At 38.3% G+C, this 18,822-nt stretch overlaps 1 protein-coding gene across 1 annotated transcript in view; it reads left to right on the top strand.

Annotated features, from left to right (window-relative positions):
- GAD1 (glutamate decarboxylase 1) overlaps positions 1-18,822 on the top strand; it is a 33,437-nt gene that overhangs the window by 8,967 nt on the left and 5,648 nt on the right. The window contains exons 5-16 of the mRNA XM_002198498.7: positions 427-669; positions 3,347-3,437; positions 7,977-8,089; positions 9,482-9,597; positions 9,708-9,787; positions 9,982-10,036; positions 11,112-11,228; positions 11,388-11,452; positions 14,761-14,839; positions 16,434-16,583; positions 17,920-18,027; positions 18,693-18,782. Of these exons, the coding sequence (XP_002198534.2) occupies positions 427-669; positions 3,347-3,437; positions 7,977-8,089; positions 9,482-9,597; positions 9,708-9,787; positions 9,982-10,036; positions 11,112-11,228; positions 11,388-11,452; positions 14,761-14,839; positions 16,434-16,583; positions 17,920-18,027; positions 18,693-18,782 (1,307 nt within the window). The remainder of the gene's footprint in view (positions 1-426; positions 670-3,346; positions 3,438-7,976; positions 8,090-9,481; positions 9,598-9,707; positions 9,788-9,981; positions 10,037-11,111; positions 11,229-11,387; positions 11,453-14,760; positions 14,840-16,433; positions 16,584-17,919; positions 18,028-18,692; positions 18,783-18,822) is intronic.

Here is an 18,822-nt window from a genome sequence, read left to right on the forward strand (position 1 = left end):
TTTTATCCTCTTTAGTAAAACAGTAATGAAGCACCTGTGATTGCTGGTACAGGGCCATTGCAAGAAGAGTGGGAAAGAGAAAGCAATCCCTTTGCAGGGTGGAGGTGGGGACGTTGCAAGGTAAGGACAGGTGCAGATTTTGGGTACTTTTGACCCATAGAAGGCGAGTGCCTCGTGTCACACAACCTTTGCGTTGCAGGGCGTGCTTGTAGGCCGGGGAGCCTTGGAGGTATCTCTGCTGTTGCCGTGGGCGACCTAGGCTCGCCCTTCTCCACGGGGTGAGAGGGACCGGGAGTCTGCCTGGCTGCAACCAGGCAGTGCTGGGACCACGGCTTCCAGGTCCTTGGAACACTGCGGGCAGCCGAGGCTGGTTCATCTCTGCTTCTCTCTCCCAAAGCAAGTGCTGACAGATGGTTTGCCCCACAGATTTGTTGCCCTCCAAGAATGGTGAGGAGCAGACCATGCAGTTTCTGCTGGAGGTTGTGGACATCCTCCTCAACTACGTGAAGAAGACTTTTGACAGATCCACCAAAGTGCTGGACTTCCACCACCCACACCAGCTCCTGGAGGGCATGGAGGGTTTCAACCTGGAGCTTTCGGACAACCCTGAATCCCTGGAGCAGATTCTGGTGGATTGTCGGGACACGCTGAAATACGGAGTGAGAACAGGTAGGTTTTTGCACACTGCTCTGTGGCCAGTCCCTCCTGGGACTTTTCTCAGGTTCACGGTGAGGAGAGCTTGACAGCTCATGGAGGTAAGCCCACACCCCCTCTACACCCGTGACTGTGCCTCCGTGCAGGCTCGGCTGCAGGGCTGGCTGCGGGCTCTGGAAATGTTTCTGCTTAGAAACGCTCTTTATTGATGACCATTGGTCCCTGCCGGGTAGGGCTCAGTGCTGTTTTTAGAGCACAGAAACAAGTTTTTAAGACGTAATCTCTTTCACTTGATGAAACGCGAGCTGTCTGTATCTCCGGGGAGCAATATCATTAGGTAAATGAGGGCCTAAATGACACAGAATTTGCAATTTTTCTTTTTTATGTTCATCAAACGTTTAATGAAAAGGGGACTAAAATCCTAGGAATCATCAATAAAGGAACCCTGTGGATTTCAACCCGTTACCCAGGAGCCCTGCCCGTCCAGGTCCTTCTGAATCAGACAGCAATCCTGGGTTGTAATCACTTATTTTACTGGGTGAGCTGTAGCCAGGCTCTAGAGCAAAGTCAATGCTCTTTCAGGCTGTTTGGCAGCCTGAAATCTTGGCTGGCAACTATCCCTGACTGCCGTACGTATCCAAGCGGGTCAGGAGCTGGAGCGGTAATGGAGCGCGCCGCGTTTCCTGTCCCTTGCTCCAGCGTTTCATGGCTGCTGAGCTCTGGCCGGCCGCCTGCCCTCTTCGGCACGGTTCGGCTCGACCGCAGCGGGCGGAGATCTCCCCGCGGGCCGGAGCGGCGGGAGCTCAGACCGGGAGGCTGTTTCCCGGCAGTCTCCGGCTGGGCAGCTGCGAGCCATGGCTCCTGAAGGACGGGCCGCAGCTTTCTGCTGTGGATAGTTTTGGAGCCGTGAAGACCCAATGCAGTGCATTCAAGGAGCAAAATCTTGACAACAGATGTGGCGGGTAGCGTTCTATCCTTTTTCCTATTTACATGGTGGTTTGATCGATTCAGTGGAGTCAGGAGCATACTTTGATTTTTGTACTCTTAATCAAAGGGGAGAGTGTTTCACTCCCAAACGCGTGGGTTGTTGGACAGGTGGTCTGAGGTTAAGTCAGAGTGGCTGCGCTCTGTATGCTTGTACCATTATTCTGCTATTCATCGTGCCGCAAGTCGAGCAGCCTGCTCCCCTCACCCCGACATCCCCTGGAGCTTCTGTGGGGCCAGCAGGGCGTGTGCCCAGGACCTGAGAGGCAAGGTATCCAACTGGACACAAGCTCCATTCAAAGCGGTGTCTGGTGCAGCTTTAAAGTGCTGCTCGGATCGTCTGACTGCCCAGGACACGCATTCTGCTGTGGGCTCCTGGGGCTCACATTCTCTCTCAAGGCTAAGCTCCCTTCAAAGTCACCGGGTCTGAATCTGCAGCCCAGCCTTAGGAGATCGCGGGCTCATTAACAGCTCTGGGCGGTCAGCGAAATGTCGCTGAAGATAACTTGCCAGTCAGTGTGTCCTGGAAAGGGAGAGAAGTGCTGATTTGTAAAGCCAACAGCTAAGCCACGGTGGTATTTCTGGGCTCTAGCCCCGAGCCGTGGGTTTCCCGGGCGGGAACAGCCCGGCTGCGGCATATCCTCTTCAGGAAGTGTCGCGATGTGGCAGCGCTGGCAGGCTCACGCCTCCAAAAGATTTCTGCTGACATCGCTCGGGGCAGAACCGCATTTATTTCTTCATGTCAAAAGATGCTGATGTTCCTAGTGCTGAACCGAATCCGACTTGACAGAGTCTCCTCCAGGCGTCGAGAGCTGACCTCTCTTCTAGGGCCGGTCTGCCCCCAGTGTACTGTGTGTCCTTCTCCAGAGAGCGGAGAGATCTAAATAATGACGCCTCCCACCCCCCCTCAACGCCCGATACCAGTTAGGAATTTCCTCTCTTCGTGCTAGAAAAGTAGGTCCCCAGGAGTCGGGATTATTGCTTTTGAAAGTCGTTAAAGCAACTTCGGCTGAAATCAAGGGATGTGATTTACTTCGGTTCACTTGCAAACTCTGTTTAAGCAGGTGAATTCTATAAACCACGTGGGAAAAGGGCCCAAGTCGAGGAGCTCTTGCGGGGCCCTGTCCCTCCTCTGCAGCGCTGGGGTATTCCTGCTGAGACCCCGCAAAACGCCTCTCCCGTGTCTTTGTAGCTGAGGGAGAGACCGGCTCCTCCGAGCCCTCTCACACTCCTGCAGCCTCAGGTCAAGTGCCTGAGCCTTCCTCTCTTTCTCCATTCAAATGCAAATAGCCCCAGTACCTGGAGGGTGTTACTGCCAAGGGGGTGTCCTCCACCGTGAACTCCTCTCCCGAGCTCGCAGTACGACAGAAGTCGGAAGAGGGCTCTGGAAATGGGCTAGCCCAAGCCCTTGGGCAGGTCCCGGAGGTGTTCACAGGCTCAGTCGATTCTGAGGTTCTCTTTTAAAGGCAAATGATTCCATACAGAAGCCCCCATCCGAAGCGTTTTTTCAGGTTTGTAATAAGACACCTGTGAATGTTGGCTATTGTCCCCATATTGTCCCCATAAGAAGGACTTGCATTGAAAACTTCGCTGCGAGTATTCTGAGTACAAATCTGTGATTTGTTTCAGAGAAGGTGGATGGTTTAAATTTGAAACCTGAGAGATACCGTTACAGTTTGTTCTAAGTTACTCTCAATTCTCTTTTCAGGTCATCCTCGCTTTTTCAATCAGCTGTCCACAGGACTGGACATTATTGGCTTGGCTGGGGAATGGCTGACATCTACTGCTAATACAAACATGTAAGCAGTGTCTTGTCACCAGTGTCTGTGACTGGTGCTTACGTGGGCTGCTGTGTATCATGGTAGATAGGTATTGTCACAGATATGAATTATTTTCATTTTTAAATTATGAATGTTACATCTTCCAGAAAAATGTCTCATGTTTTTCCAAATGTGTCATTAATACTATAAAAATAGTTACATACAATTGAACAGTTTTATGTTTCTTATAAATAGAAATGCAAATATCTGAGAGCTATGGTAAGTAAAACATTATTATTCTAATATAACATGAAATTACTTTTCTTCTTTTGGATCAATCTTCTCTATATTTTTCTTTTTTTAAAAAAACTGTCTCTAGACTGAACAGGTCTGCAGCTATCCACATATTAACACTAGAACACAAGATATGGAAAAATTTATTTTCTTCTCTACTGTTGACTTCAGAGATAGCAGGCTTGAGGCAGTACCTTTTGTTCATGTGCTAGTAAAGAAATGGCTTCTGGGTAGCTTCAAAATTATTAAAAATGTAATGCTGAAAAATAATTTTATGCTAATGAAGGAATTAGCCTAAGATTAATAAAGTAATGTGTTAATGAATAAAAGGAAGTATAAAAAAAGTAAAATCTGACATCTGAATGCATCAAATAAGAAACTTTTCCTAATTTTTGTGGCCTCAAAGTTAATGAAAGCTAAATGTCAGTGTAAGGTATTATGATGAATTTTTGCAGCAGAGTGCAATTAATGAAAAAAAAACCCACAAAAAGCCAAAACTAAACAAAAACATCCACAAAAACAAAACAAAAACCCCACCCCAAACCACTAAAAACCCACCAAACCTGGTCAGTTTTTATTTGTATTTTGATTTCTATATGTTCAAAAACATGAAGGGAGTCCATATACTCAGCAGGTAAGACTGCACTGTTTTATTCCTGTACTGAATGTGTTTTAACTGCAAAGCCACCTCTGTTTTGGGGAGTTTGTTGCTAATTGTCATAACATATGATATCTATCTTCAGATTGGAAAATGAACAATATTTTCACTGGCCTATTTGGGAGTATATAGTTCATTAAATATAGCTGATGACTAGCAGTTCTATGGAGATGAGGAGCTGTGCCTATTTTGTGACATTAGCAATAAAATAAAATAAAAACCTAAGGTGCTCCAGCCAAAACCAGCCTTCTCTTTGTGATATTAATCTCAGTTAGTTCTGTTTGCTGAAAATTGGTGTGAGACATTCAGATTTAAAAGCTGATTGGGAAGAAAACCCAGCAATATATGTTTTAATTATTAAACAAGTATTGTAAATGGTTTAAAGTACTTTTATCTGCCTTTTTAGCAGCATGATTAAAAGTGAAAACAGTTCTGATCACATTTCTAAAAAAAACTTTGCTTAAAGGTTGTTTCTCTTTGACCAATATTTCAGTGCCACTTTTTCCAAGCCCATTTAACTTAGTTATCCCAGTTTAGTTATCCTTTTGTAATCAGTGAAATTACACAAATCTGATAAAACATAAAAGAATTCAGTTCTGTGGCAGACTGACAGGATAAAGAAATGACATAATTATTAATAACATTGCACTCATTTAATCACTTCTTAAAGAGTAACTTTTTAATTGATGTTTTCCATTTTTTGGAAAAATGTTAAATATCTAATTTCTCACCCATTTGTGCTTTAAAAATGAATGTATCTTGAAAAAACTTCTCTGTGAACATGAAAATTTAGTATCTATTTGTTAGTAGGAGGCTTAGTGTGCCCTTTTTTCAGAAAACCAATGTCAACATGGTGTGCTTTCAAGTAACAGTAATTGCAAATAAGGTTAAAGCAAGATGTTTGTAAAATATGATTCAAAGAACTGACAGAGAAGGTTATTAAAATAACCAAATCACCCTGGTGAGCTCTGGGAAACATAGTATTTGTTTTGAGCAGTGTTCCAACAGGCCAGAACAGATTTTGACCTTTACCTAGAAACTGTTCCAACCTATTACAGCTACACGAGCACATAACACAAAAGCAACAGTAACATTAAATTATAGCAGGGAATGTTTTTCATATGCTATTTTTTCTTTTCTACAGATAAACAATACTTAAAATGTTTATGAACAATTAAAAGTATGTGTTTTCTTCTGCAGATGAGTTTTGACTAATCAAAACATCTGTACTCCCTTAAAATTTTAAATAATCATTAGAAAATATTACTTAAATGTCATTGTGAAGATAATATATAAAAATAAACATAATAAGCTTCCTCCATTGACTTGGAAATAATGTATCAATGTGCTATTCATAGCTCAATCTCTAATCATGAGACCTTCAGCATGGAAATTTCAGAATTTCATTATTCATCCAGTTCTAGAGGTGTGTAGCACAGGGCATTCTGTCACCATGCAGCAGCCAACTGAGGTTAAAAATAAATATTATCTGGAAGTTCTGTTTATTCCTGCTGTTAGGTGAGACAAGGGAATATATTGGTGTTTTCAGTATTATGCAGCTATGCTTATGAATAGAAAATTGATGTAGAATGTTCTGTGTTTATTTTCAGACTGCTTTTTACATACTGGCCAACAAGAGAATGGTAGCTAGAATTATTTGGTCTGATAAAGTGTTTTGTCCTTTATGTAAGAGCAGAATTAAGCCAGCACTGGCTTCTACCAAAAAACCTGTTAGTACATTCTGTTAGTAAAGACCTGATAGTCATGACTATGATAGTTAATTCACAGAAATACCTGTAAATGTTGTAACTATAGGAAAATCTAATCAGCTGCTTTTTTTTTTTTTTTTTTTTTTTTTTTTTTTTTTTTTTTTTAGGAGATCGATTGTAAAGTTGGATGGCTCCTTTTAAGCCAAACACTTTTTTTTTTTTTTTGGGTTTTACAGAATTTTTAAAAATAATTTATCTTCAAAACAAGTAAGGTGGAATGAACTTTAACAAGATGTGATTTGTAAATTCATAGCCATCATCTAATATATCTTAATTTGCCTTGTAATTTATAAACATCTACTGTAATTTATTTCTTGTCAGTTTTTGGAGACTCAGAAAATAACCAAAGAATAGAATAAATAAGTAGTATTTTCTTTGTGTTTAAATATATTCAAAATTCAGTGTGCAAGGTCTCAGGACAAAACAAAAATGTGTTTAAACTGGTGGGGAAAAAACAATCCCATTGACTTAAGACTCTCTTGTATGGAGCTACAGTGATCTATAGACTGCTGAGTTCCTGTGGACATCAGCTGATCCTTTTGCCTTAATAAAAATTGGAATATATTCTAGATTTGCAGTGCTTAAAAACAAAACAACCCCTAACCACTGTTAGCAGACACTGGTTTATTAATTTTGTCCATTTGTAAATAGTGGCAGATCAATATTGAAATGTCTCTGCCAGTTCTAATGATAATAAAAACAAAATAAGTAGTATTTTTGCTTCTGAAAATAGCAATCACAATAATTAAACAAATTAGAAATCTTTAATGAAGGGAATTAAGGGAATATTTTAAGGGAATATTTTAAAAATAATGGTGGTGTTTCTCTGATGGACTAAGGACACATAAAAATTGAATAAAATATTAACAGTGGAAGCAACCAGTGTGGCTGTAAATAAAATACAAGCTTTTTCAGACACTTGTTCCCTTCTTAATACCATACCTCATTCAAGTTTGCTGTACCTATTCTCAAAATATCATTTTAGTATTAGAGAGACAACACATACGTTTTGACAACATTATCCAAGTGGAGGGTATCAGTCAAATCAGAACTGTCAGGCTGTCATACCCCTGTAGATTCCTTTGGAAATCAGAGGTTGATTTCTTCATTTCTCTCTGCTTCCTTTTCCCCCTTACTTATTTTTTTCCCCACACACAGCAAGTAGAATTTGTTTACAGCAGTAGTAGTTTGTTCATCTACCTTGATCACCAAAAATAGTTGTATGGTTGTCAATTTCCATCCACATATCCGACTCTGACATCAGGGCAGGCCAGGATATGTAATGTTTTTTACCCTCATTAAGTGGATACAATAGTTGACTGCTGACTTGGTTTTGGTAATTGGTAATTAGAAAATCATCATTTGTAATTACTCTTGACAGTTATTGATCATGTTGTATTGTAGAAGTAAGTTGTCCTTGGAGATCATCAACAGAATAAATCCACATAATTAATTATATTTAGTCTTTGAAACCCTAGCTCAATACTTTTAATTATGGTTTTGTTTAGCTCAGTGAAGTTCACTGTTTTCATAAGGATTTAGCAGTATGTTATTTCACAAGTGTGGAATTGGCACTTTGAGAAACAGTTGTTTTAAAGGACAACCTTGTACAGAAGTCAGCAGCACTATGATGTTGAACATTAGGTCTTACATTCACTATATAGAAAGCTGCAAAATATCTAATACTACAGTTTTTATTCATCAGTATTTCCAGTATTGTCTTCCTGAGGATTTTTGCTTGAGTAAATTTCAGGATCAGAACCTCAAGTTACAGGAATCAGACTGGAAATTTATAATATGTTTTTAGAATCTGTATCTATATTGTCCTTCTTTGGTTTTTTTGCTTTATCTATGCAGGTTTACCTATGAAATTGCTCCTGTTTTTGTCCTCATGGAACAAATAACACTTCGAAAGATGAGGGAGATTATTGGATGGTCAAACAAAGATGGTGATGGAATATTCTCACCTGGTGAGTTTTTCTTCTCATTTTGATGGTTTGACTAAAACTTCAAAAGTTAAAATAAACATAGGTTGTGTCTGAATAGTTACAATATCTGCAACACAAAGCAGATATGAGTCAGATATTTAGAAGTAGAAATGCTTTGTTCAAACATCCCACAGAAAATTTGGGCAAAACATTATCTCTGTGTATGGCTATTTGCTATGGCTGGTCAGCATTTAAAACTTGACTATGGGCTCTGGTGCACAGTTAGGCATTTAAACACCCCTTTTATGAGCTTCATTTCTGGAGGTGCTGAGCAACCACAGCTCCTTTTGACTAGAAGTTCTCAAAAATCATGTATTGGTTTCTTTGGTGGTCAGCAAGGATTTGGGCTCACAGTCCACAGGAAAAGGTTATGATTGTCACTTTCTGGAACTCATTATCTGGGATATAATCTGATTTGATTCACAGTATGATTCTAGCATAAAGACCAAGACAATGTGTCTTCCCATACAAGGAACATAAAGGCAGTGTGCAGTGACAGAAAAGACTAATGATGAAACGTGTGGAGGTCCTGGGCCAATGTGTGGACAATGTGGCTGCCCAGCAGAACTTTTCTGGGTTTGGCATGAGGGAACACCATTCCGTTACAGAGCATAAAGAACAAAACCACCTCCTTTTGGAGCAGCCCACATAAAGTGCACACTCCAGTCCCATCTGCTAGAAAAATACAGATCTTTCTGTGTTCTCATCAATGACAAAATTTCAGAAAAAGAAGAAACCTTCTTAGGCTTAGGGGTGAGACTGTTCTTATTAAAGCTTGAGATCTGCACCAAAGAACTGAGCTAATTGTTCCAGGCTCTGTTTAGCAGCAAACCAAGATAAACAGGTGCTTTCCCTGTATTCAAATTCTTCAAAATTAAGTGTGAAAGTAGATTAGCTGAATCATAGCCTGTGAGGTGCTTCTTTTCCATAACTGACTGTGAGGGAGTTTAGAAGTAGTTCAGCTGTAGAAATCTACATTTAAGCACCTACTTCTTTGTCTACAGTAAGATGGGATAAATCCATCCAATATGTGACATTTCTTCAATCAGACAATTTAATAAGTTCCTGTTGTTCTTGCTAACAAGAAGTTTATGCAAAAGCAGCACAATGAAAGCTGAACTTTTTAGGAATGTATAAAAAGTGATTGCAATTGAAAGAGATGGCATTTAGGAAATTCTGATTATCACTCTGGTTTTCTCTAGAGTCTGTCCTGTGCTATTTAGACAGATGCCAGTGCATTTCAGAGAAATATTTTTTCGTAGTTCACTGCCACTTTCACTGCATTATGCAAATGAGACACAAATGTCTGTGGTATAATATACTTTTTGTTTTCATTATCACTATTTTATTATTCATTTATTTGTTCATTCACAGGAGGAGCGATCTCCAACATGTACAGCATAATGGCTGCACGCTACAAGTATTTCCCTGAAGTTAAAACCAAAGGCATGGCTGCAGTCCCTAAATTGGTTCTCTTTACCTCAGAGCATGTGAGCTTAAAACACTGCATATTCTGCAATTCTTAATTTACTGGCATGTGTTGTGAAAATGCTTCGTCATTAAACAGCCACTCCATTTCATGTTCATTTGTTTGCTGCAGAGTCACTACTCAATAAAGAAAGCTGGAGCTGCACTTGGATTTGGAACAGACAATGTTATTTTGATAAAATGCAATGAAAGGTAGGATGAATACTAAAGTTTTGATAGATTAAATGTGTTCAGCTGTTAAATTTGTTTTATTTTGTTTAAAGGCTAATTCAGTACAGTGTGTCAAGTTGCTAATGGCCTGTTGAGAAAATCCTATTAAATTATTTCAACTGCAGCTATTATTTCCATATACATACTTTAACTTTCTGTTTCTGTGATATTTACAGGGGCAAAATAATACCAGCTGATTTGGAGGCAAAAATTCTGGAAGCAAAAGAAAAGGTTTGTGTTTTTAAAAATTAGTGCTTAAATGATTGGCTTAGTAAAATTTCTTCTTCCTTTGAAGCCAGAGTGTTAACATTAAAAAGAACATTATAATGGTATAAATATAATAACAGTATTTTTATATGCTTAATTATACATTCATGTATTGTTTACAGAATTATCTGTATGTCTTGGTAAGGTTTCCATTTTCTGTTTAAAGCCAAAAGACTTTTAACTCTTGAACCACAACTGGAGTTCATGATTTTTAAAAATAACTTCCTGTTTGAAAATATATGGAAACAAGTATGGAAACACAAAGTTTAAGCTACTTTTATCTAAACTTCTAAATTTAGCCAAACCCATTAAAGATTCTGCAGAGCTCTTAAAAAATCCTATATATTTTACAGAAGTAGCATGTATATTTGTTAAATATAGAGAGTAAGCTTAAATTTTAGGCATTATATGCTATTTTTTGAATCAATGCAATGGAAAAACCCATGATTTTTTAATACAATAACCAACGAGAAATCAAGATTTTTTTTTTATTATTTCTTCTTTACATTTGGGAACTCTGTGAAATTGCAGTTCACATTTATTTCATCTGACTCAAAATTCTCTGTCTTTGATCTGATAGTTTCTCATTTATTGCTTTTGTTTCAGATCACCTTGTTCTATTTTGTTTTGTTTATTAGTACATAAAGTCTAAAGGAACAATTTCAAGCCTTCAAATCACGACTTACAAATCGTATTGAATTAGTTTTTGTTTATACTGCTGTAAAAGTCCCAAATTTACTTGAATATTGCTCATCTTCTAGTACATTGTTTGAATATCCTCACTGAAAGAGATTATACAAAATAATATTATTTATCCTCTAACTAGTTAATTTTGTGAAGTTACAAGAAAATAAATTAAAAACCAGTTTGTTCTTGCCATGTATTTGATTAGGTAGTTTCTACTGTTGCTTATGTTGGGCCTTCCAAAGGGAAGAAAACCATTTTTAGGTAACAAAATGAGACAATATTTCTGGAATTATTTTCCTTTTTTTTCCAAAAGTGTTTTCAATTTATATTTGATTTTTTTTTTTAATTGTAGGGATACGTTCCTCTTTTTGTAAATGCAACTGCAGGCACAACAGTATATGGAGCCTTTGATCCAATACAGGAGATTGCAGATATATGTGAAAAATACAACCTCTGGCTCCATGTAGATGTAAGTAACAAAAAAGTGCTGCTAGTCGGGCAAAAGAGGATCTTAGTTTACACCTTTTTTTCTTGAATTAAAATATTTATTACTAGACCCTGAGTAAACTAAAATCTGTTGAGCTTTGTCGAAAAAAAAGAGTTTTCTCTTCTTTTCTGTCTCTTCCAGGCTGCCTGGGGGGGTGGACTCTTAATGTCCCGAAAGCACCGTCATAAATTGAATGGAATAGAAAGGTACTACACAGTGCTTCTTTGTAATACTGTTCTTAAAGTACTTTCATAAGGTACATGACATTTCAACAATTCGTAAAAATATTACTTTGCTATATTAAGGAGTTTAAATACTAAATTCAACAATAGTGAGACAAAAGGTTCAGACTAGGGAGATGGAAACAATACTACAGAAGAAATCTGTTATGTACCATTGAGTGAGAGGTAAGTTTTCAGTAGATTTGAAGGGAGACAAGGATATTACTTGGCAAAAAGGAAGGCAGATTTCTCTATGCATGGCTTTGAAGGGATCGTAAGTCTGGGAATGGATGGAGAAGTATTTGAAGAAAGAAATGAAGCATGAGAGATAGACAAGCTCTGAAATGTAGGGCTTTGAGAATACCAGTGATAAATGAGGGATCCAGGGAAGGTGTTTGAGCATGAATACCCACAGTGGGAATTTGTAGAGGTTCTCTCCTGTAAGATATTTGCAGGTTCTGCAAAATAAAGAGTATTAATGAGTGTTCTTAAATGGAACAGATACATAGATTTAGTCTTATATCAGTTTTATTTATACATACACACACAAATAGATAGGTATACAACAATGAGAGGAGTTATAGACTAAATTAGCAGCAATTTTCAGGGGCAAGTTTCCGTACCTTTAAGGCTTGAAAGGGCTATGATAGAGAGAGCTGCTACACTCTTGCTGTACCAGGGAGAAGATTGAGGTAATTTACAGAGAGGCCAAAAAGGGTCCTAGATGGCACCTGTCTCAGGGCACAGGGGCCTGTGTGTTGGTGCCATGTGGGGGATTACATGAAACAAGCAGGAAGCTCTTGTTGAGGTCAGAGTGAAGTCTGCAGAAAAGAGCATGTGTGTACCCCCAGGTACAAAACCAGCTTACCAAGATGCCAAGTGAGACCAGAAGCCAGCCTTTGGCTGAATCAAATTTAAAGAGGCAAAGCATTTGTGTTGGCAATGACAGCAGAGTGAGTATGTGACCTTCCCAGTGGTTCTTAAAATCTTGACTCAGGAGTCACTCCAGGCGTAGTCTTTGGCACAGTTGTACCCATATCCAATGATGACAAGTCTGTAGAAGATGCCATATGTATAATGCCATGGGTGTGTTGATCTCTAGATTTCCTCTGAAAGCACTCTACCATAAAATCGTGCCCATCTGAAAAAAAATCAGGAAAGCAATGAAGAATCAGAAACTAGATCTTTTCCATCATTGGAGGTATCAGCTTTCAGGGAAGCAAAAAAATATTTGAAGCAAGCTCTATCCATGTACTTTTAAATTAGCATGAAACTGCTTCCTCGAGTCAGCTGTTCTGAATATGGGCACCATGTAAAATTGTAAAATGAGTACAGTGAGCACTGCTCTTCCTTAGGGAAAACAAACTATCCTAGGTTTGGGCATCTTCACAGTAAGTAAGGAATAAGTACTACATCAAGGATAGTGTATAGAAGGACTGGCAGCAAGACAGTGTGGCCTGTTCTGTCACAAGGACAGCAGTGTGTGATGTGGTGTACTGTGAGGCAGCAGAATCCTATCAGCCTTTGCCCAGTCCAATTTACTTGTGACTCAAGGCAATATATCTAAAATTAAGTCAGCACTGCAAAATACATTTCTTAAGATACAGAGGCTTGGTCACAGGAGTTTGGCACACCCCTTTTGACCAGAGGTCAACCCTGAGGTGCTAATTAAGGCCATAATTTTAAGCAAATACAGAAAACAGCAGGCTATGAAGCATGAAATTATTTCTTTCCCAGTCAGCTATACAGATTTCAAACATGGGATGGGGCCCACGTGTAAGGGGTAATTGTAATTGCCTGTCGTGGGCCCCAGCTGGGGCCTGTTGCTAACACAGGTTGTACTTGGCCTGCTCGGGCCCACTGGCATGGAGGACTGGCATGCTGCCATGGCACAGAGCTGGGATTGCCTGTGGTAGGACAGCCCCTGGCTGGGGGCTGCACTGAGAGAGTGACAGCTTCATGTTAAAATAAACATAATGCTTCTCGTAAGGAATGACTTAAAATTGTCTTTGTTTGAAACTCTGAAAGTTAAATGAATGTGCTAAACTGAAGGCGTGGTGTTTTCAAAAGGAAATAAGTTGTTATATGAATTCCTTTTTCCTGACTGCTTCATCTGAACTATTAGTGAAGTTTTTCAAAAGATAATTGCCTCCTAGGTCTGAGCTATTTATCTGCTGGTTTGCACTGCATAAGCAGCCAGTGTTAGACAGATGGTGAGATCCCCAGGTACAGCACAAGCTGCGCTGTTCTTTCAGCTGAGGGGTGCTACAGTCTAACCTAGCACATACAGGGATTGGAATTGTATCTAGAAATCAGTGGTCCTCAGTCTGGGGTGAAGACATCACTGTGTTGCTCAAAACAGAGAAACTGTGGTTGTGTCTGTGTCCTCTGAGAGCAGGGTATGGAAGAGGAGGAAATACCTTTTAATTTTCTTTCAACCGCATTGTAAAAACACATGCATAGTCTGTGAAATATAATTATGTAATTTGCTTCTGGAACATGCAGTGAATCAAGGGGATGCTTGGTAATTAATTACTTGGAGTGAAAAGGTCAATGGGTGTGCAACGTTGGCACATTTATTTCAGTGTCACCATTAAACTGTCTAGGATAGTATGTTAAAATACAGAACATCTGTTTGACTTGTAAATTAGGTGATCTTGTGCATTGACTTGTGTTTGCATGTAAAAAATTTTAAGCTTTACATAGAGAATGGTAGGATAAGATGTAGAGTTTTAGAGCCTTTTAACAGTCCATGGGCTTGACAAGCAAGGGCTGTGGCTCTAATTGGGAAAGCAGCTAAGCATGCAGAACACCTTTTTATTTCCTTTCTATTTTTCCAGCAGCTGTTCAGTAAAGAACAGTATTCTCCCACAATTCGTATTAGTCCCTTACTTGTCTGACACCTCCACTTTCCCCATCAGTACCTTGAATTGATGGAACACATCAAAGCGGTTTTGTTATTTTTATCAGTGCTATTTCTAGAAGAGAACTCTTCTGGGGATGATGTTACCGTACCAGCTAATTAGTCTGATATTAATTAGTTGGTATTAGTAATAATATAAAATAATCACAAGTCTGACATTGCAATGTTAACATGAAAAAAGTTCCTTTCCTGGACAGCATAGCTGGGAAAGAAGACACTTAAGACAGCATAAGTAAGACACTTAAGACCCATAGTATTATCATCAGGTCAAAACTCCATATATTTCCAGCTGAAAGCAGAAAACAAAGGTGACAGCTTCAGATTAAGTTTCTGTTTTCCAGACCTAACTGAATGTGTAATTTTGTTGCAGAGCCAACTCGGTCACTTGGAATCCACACAAGATGATGGGAGTGTTGTTACAATGTTCTGCCATTCTTGTCCGGGAGAAGGTCTGCCTTACATTTAATAATTAAACATTAAAAAAAAAAAAAAAAAAAAAAAGTAAATGTCAAGCCCTACTTTTTAAGAGGGTACTGCAAAATCTGTTTAATTTCAAGACTTCTTTTGGAAAGAATAATTGTGTGGATTTACATTGTGTTTTGGAAGTTGTTTTATTTGTCCTGGGGGTTTTGGCTTTTTTTAATCAAAGTTGTAGACAACATGGGTCAGATCCTCACTTATTGGATCTTTGCATATTCTGATAGCAGCAATAGAGCCATGCTGCTGTGCTTCATCTGAGCACCTGCCCTGTTGTTTCTATGATACATTGAATATAGCACCTCAGTTTTACTACTTGGTCACAGTCTAAACTGCATAAGAAAACAGCAAATTTTTACCTTACATAGTAGTTTAAAAGTTTCCCAGTTCTGTTGAAAACATGCTGGTCTTATTATGACTCTCCTTTTAGGGCTGGCATCTAGATTCTTAGTTGTCATCAATGAAAGGAAAACCTTGTGTCTTGTTTCTTTTAAGCAAAACATATTTTTATTAAATGATAAAAAAAGAAAATTATATCATACGTGTTATCATATGTGGATAGGACTAATGATGTTGTCCACTAACCTCTTGTATGCCAATTGCTACTAGAAGCACTTAGTTGAAGAAGTAATCCCTGTGTGTAGAACTGGGATGGAAGCATTGGAAGTTGCAGCCCTAGGTCTGCTGTTTTTCTTCCAACCAATCCAGCTCTAAACCGAGGACTGCAGCATTTATTTCCCTTTGGAAACACATCTACTGAGGGGAAGCACAAGCCTTTGTTTAGTGGCATGCATACCTTTTGTGCCAGCTATTGCATGATTTTGGCAAGAGTTTTTGTTCTCTATATGAGAACTTTGATAGATGTTTTTGTATTTGAGACACACTGATGCCATCAAGTTTCTTGCAAAAAACAGTTATAAATTCTAAAGGAAATGCACACCATTTTAGAAATGTCATGTGTAAGAATTCTGTGTAATATACAGGAATTTGCTGCTCAGTGTTTCTGCCAGGCATTTTTGCCAGTAGTCCCTAGATTTCTACTGGTCTGTGAACCATATTTAGTTACATGCAAAATATGTCTGGTTTTTGTAATTTGTACTTTTACTTATCACTAATGTTAAGTGTCATAAAGCTGAACAATGTACAAAGTTGAAACTTTCAATTAAGTTTTTTTCACGTCATTTTGTGTAGCAATCTGTTGCACTGAGAGACCACAGCTTTATTCTAATGTGTAATTTAACAAATCATAAATGTAAGTTTAAAGAACATAGCCTTATAAATTGAAGTGGGAAAAGTTAATATGATAAATTAAATATCCAAATTAATCTGTGCATGTTTTCTCAGGGGGGTGTTTGTGTAAAACCATATGTCTACTCAGAGACTTCTAAGAGAACCACCTTAGGTTATGAAATTAATTTTGTGGCTCAGGTTTACAAAACAAGGTCAGTATGTTATATGTCCTATCAAAGAACAATTCTCCTGTACATGTTTGAAATACATTTTTATACATTATTAATGTATAAAATGCCAGGTAAGTCATATAAGTGGACATGTTTTTTGTTGTAGGGTATCCTTCAAGGCTGCAATCAAATGTGTGCAGGCTATCTCTTCCAGCCAGACAAACAGTATGATGTCTCCTATGACACTGGAGATAAGGCAATACAGTGTGGTCGACATGTAGACATTTTCAAATTCTGGTTGATGTGGAAAGCAAAGGTAAATAACAAAAGTTTAGCTCAAAAACCAGAAATGTATTTATTTAATTTCTAAGTGTCATGTAAGGGAATACTTCATTTTAACATAAATGTTTGTGTCATTACAATCTCTAAACACACAAACATCCAAGTATTAACTCAGAAAGGAGCTATGTGAATTGTAGAACAATGCTAGCTGTCAGTAAATTCAGATGGCAATTAGAAGAAAGATGTAAGTCACTAGATGAGTCCTGCAGAAAAACCCTTGAGTGCAGGGCACCAAAATGATCTCTTGTTGTGATGCTCTACACTTGCATATGTATTTTATGACAGATTACTTGTAACAGCAGAGCAGCCTTGGTAACTTACAAGGGTCCTTTGAACATGATATTTCAATGCAAAGATTTTATAAGCGCCTTTTTGACCTAAAACAAAGCCTTTTCCTGAGGAAGCATTGCCCAAGTGATGATTCCACAGCTGATTACCTGGTACTACTGTGGTATGCCTGGATGGCTGAATTTAAGCACAGTTTTGCCCAGGCTTACATGTTCACAAGATGAGGGTTCATGTAGTCAAGAAAACACATTCCATTTTCATTGCTTTATCTGCAGTCATCTCATTACTGTTATTCTTCATCTTCTGCTGGCAAAATGGGAATTCAGTTGGGTAACTTGTTCAGAGTCTAATTTTTATAATAAAATTGATATTAAATCTAATTATAAACTCTAAAATCATAAACCAATTTTCACTTTGGGAGAAAATGCTTGCTTCTTCATTCATGTACAAAGTGTACTTAAAAGAAACACCAACTATTTATTATCAATATTCATATATTTTTTTCTGGGATTATGACCTTGACAAGATATCAGTGGGTAGGCAAGTGACTTCTAGTAAACATATTGCAGACTTTTGCTTGCTGATTAAATGCACAGTTCTAGCAAACTGTTCAGAGGAATTATTTTACTTTCCAATTCTTACACTTTCAACTGAGTTCCCATTCCAAGTTTCTGGTCTTTCAGGAGCAGCTGTGAAGCCAGGACATAATATCCATAATATTTTTGGAAACCCAAAAAATGCAAAAGACCTAAAATAATCTACTAAAAATAGTGAAAGTCCTTGTTATTTTCATGATAAATTCTCTTAAAATGAGACAAACCAAATAGTGACTTATAATTGGGCCACCTTTAGCCACTTTTTTACTGTTGATTAATGCTACTTTTAAGTTACAAGAAATAATTCTGCTAAATGTTTTCTGCCTGAAAATATTTAGACGTGAAATCTATCTGAAAAGGTGATTGCATCAGAGCAGAAAAAAAAATTTGTCCATATAATTAATACCTATTTTCTTATCAAAATAGGGTACAGTAGGATTTGAAAATCAGATCAATAAATGCCTGGAGCTGGCAGAATATCTCTACACTAAAATCAAAAACAGAGAAGAATTTGAGATGGTTTTTGAAGGGGAGGTAAGTTTTCTTTCACATATGTATGAGCCAAATCTATCTTGATGCTTCTCACAGTTCTTCAAGACAGCTATGTGAAACTGTTCTGATTTTCTAAAGAACTACATGACTATTGGCATCTGAGCAGGTTGGTTTTTTTTTGTCAAATACATGTGGTTTTGTATCATAAATGTCAGGGTTATCTCCTCTTCTGCAGAGGCCTTCTCAGTTTAGGGCATGAAGATTTCATTAATACAACCTACTCATACTGAGATTATTCCATACATAACTGAGAATCTGCTATTTTTACTGTATATTCTTTTGCTAGTGCCAGTACATAAACCTTTGGATCATAGTATAAACTTCATTTCCCCCTTTGCTAAGGAAAGGAAAATTGGGTTGCCCTTGCTGTGATCCTGAAAAACAGTTACTCATAGAACTGCACAAGGGTGAAAATCATTTGCACTTCATTAGCGACCTAAATATTTCAAATGGGACAATGTATAGGGAACCTAAGGCAGCAGAGGCAAGCAGCAGTACTGTAATCAATTTGTGTCTGTTTAACATGCAGGACTAGGAAAGTTAATACTATATTTTGTCTTTTGTGTCTGTGATAAAATATGCTACTGACTAGCCTTTAGTGTGGGATAATTTTTTTAATGGATGCATATGTTTGGTTCTTTTTGCAGCCAGAGCATACAAATGTATGTTTTTGGTACATTCCTCCAAGTCTCAGGGGCATGCCAGACTCTGATGAGAGAAGAGAAAAGTTACACAGGGTAAGTGTTTTTGGTTAAATGTAAAAAGATAATTCCAAAT

The sequence above is a fragment of the Taeniopygia guttata genome, chromosome 7 (assembly GCF_048771995.1).
Source record: "Taeniopygia guttata chromosome 7, bTaeGut7.mat, whole genome shotgun sequence".
In the NCBI taxonomy this organism is placed as follows: Eukaryota; Metazoa; Chordata; class Aves; order Passeriformes; family Estrildidae; genus Taeniopygia; species Taeniopygia guttata.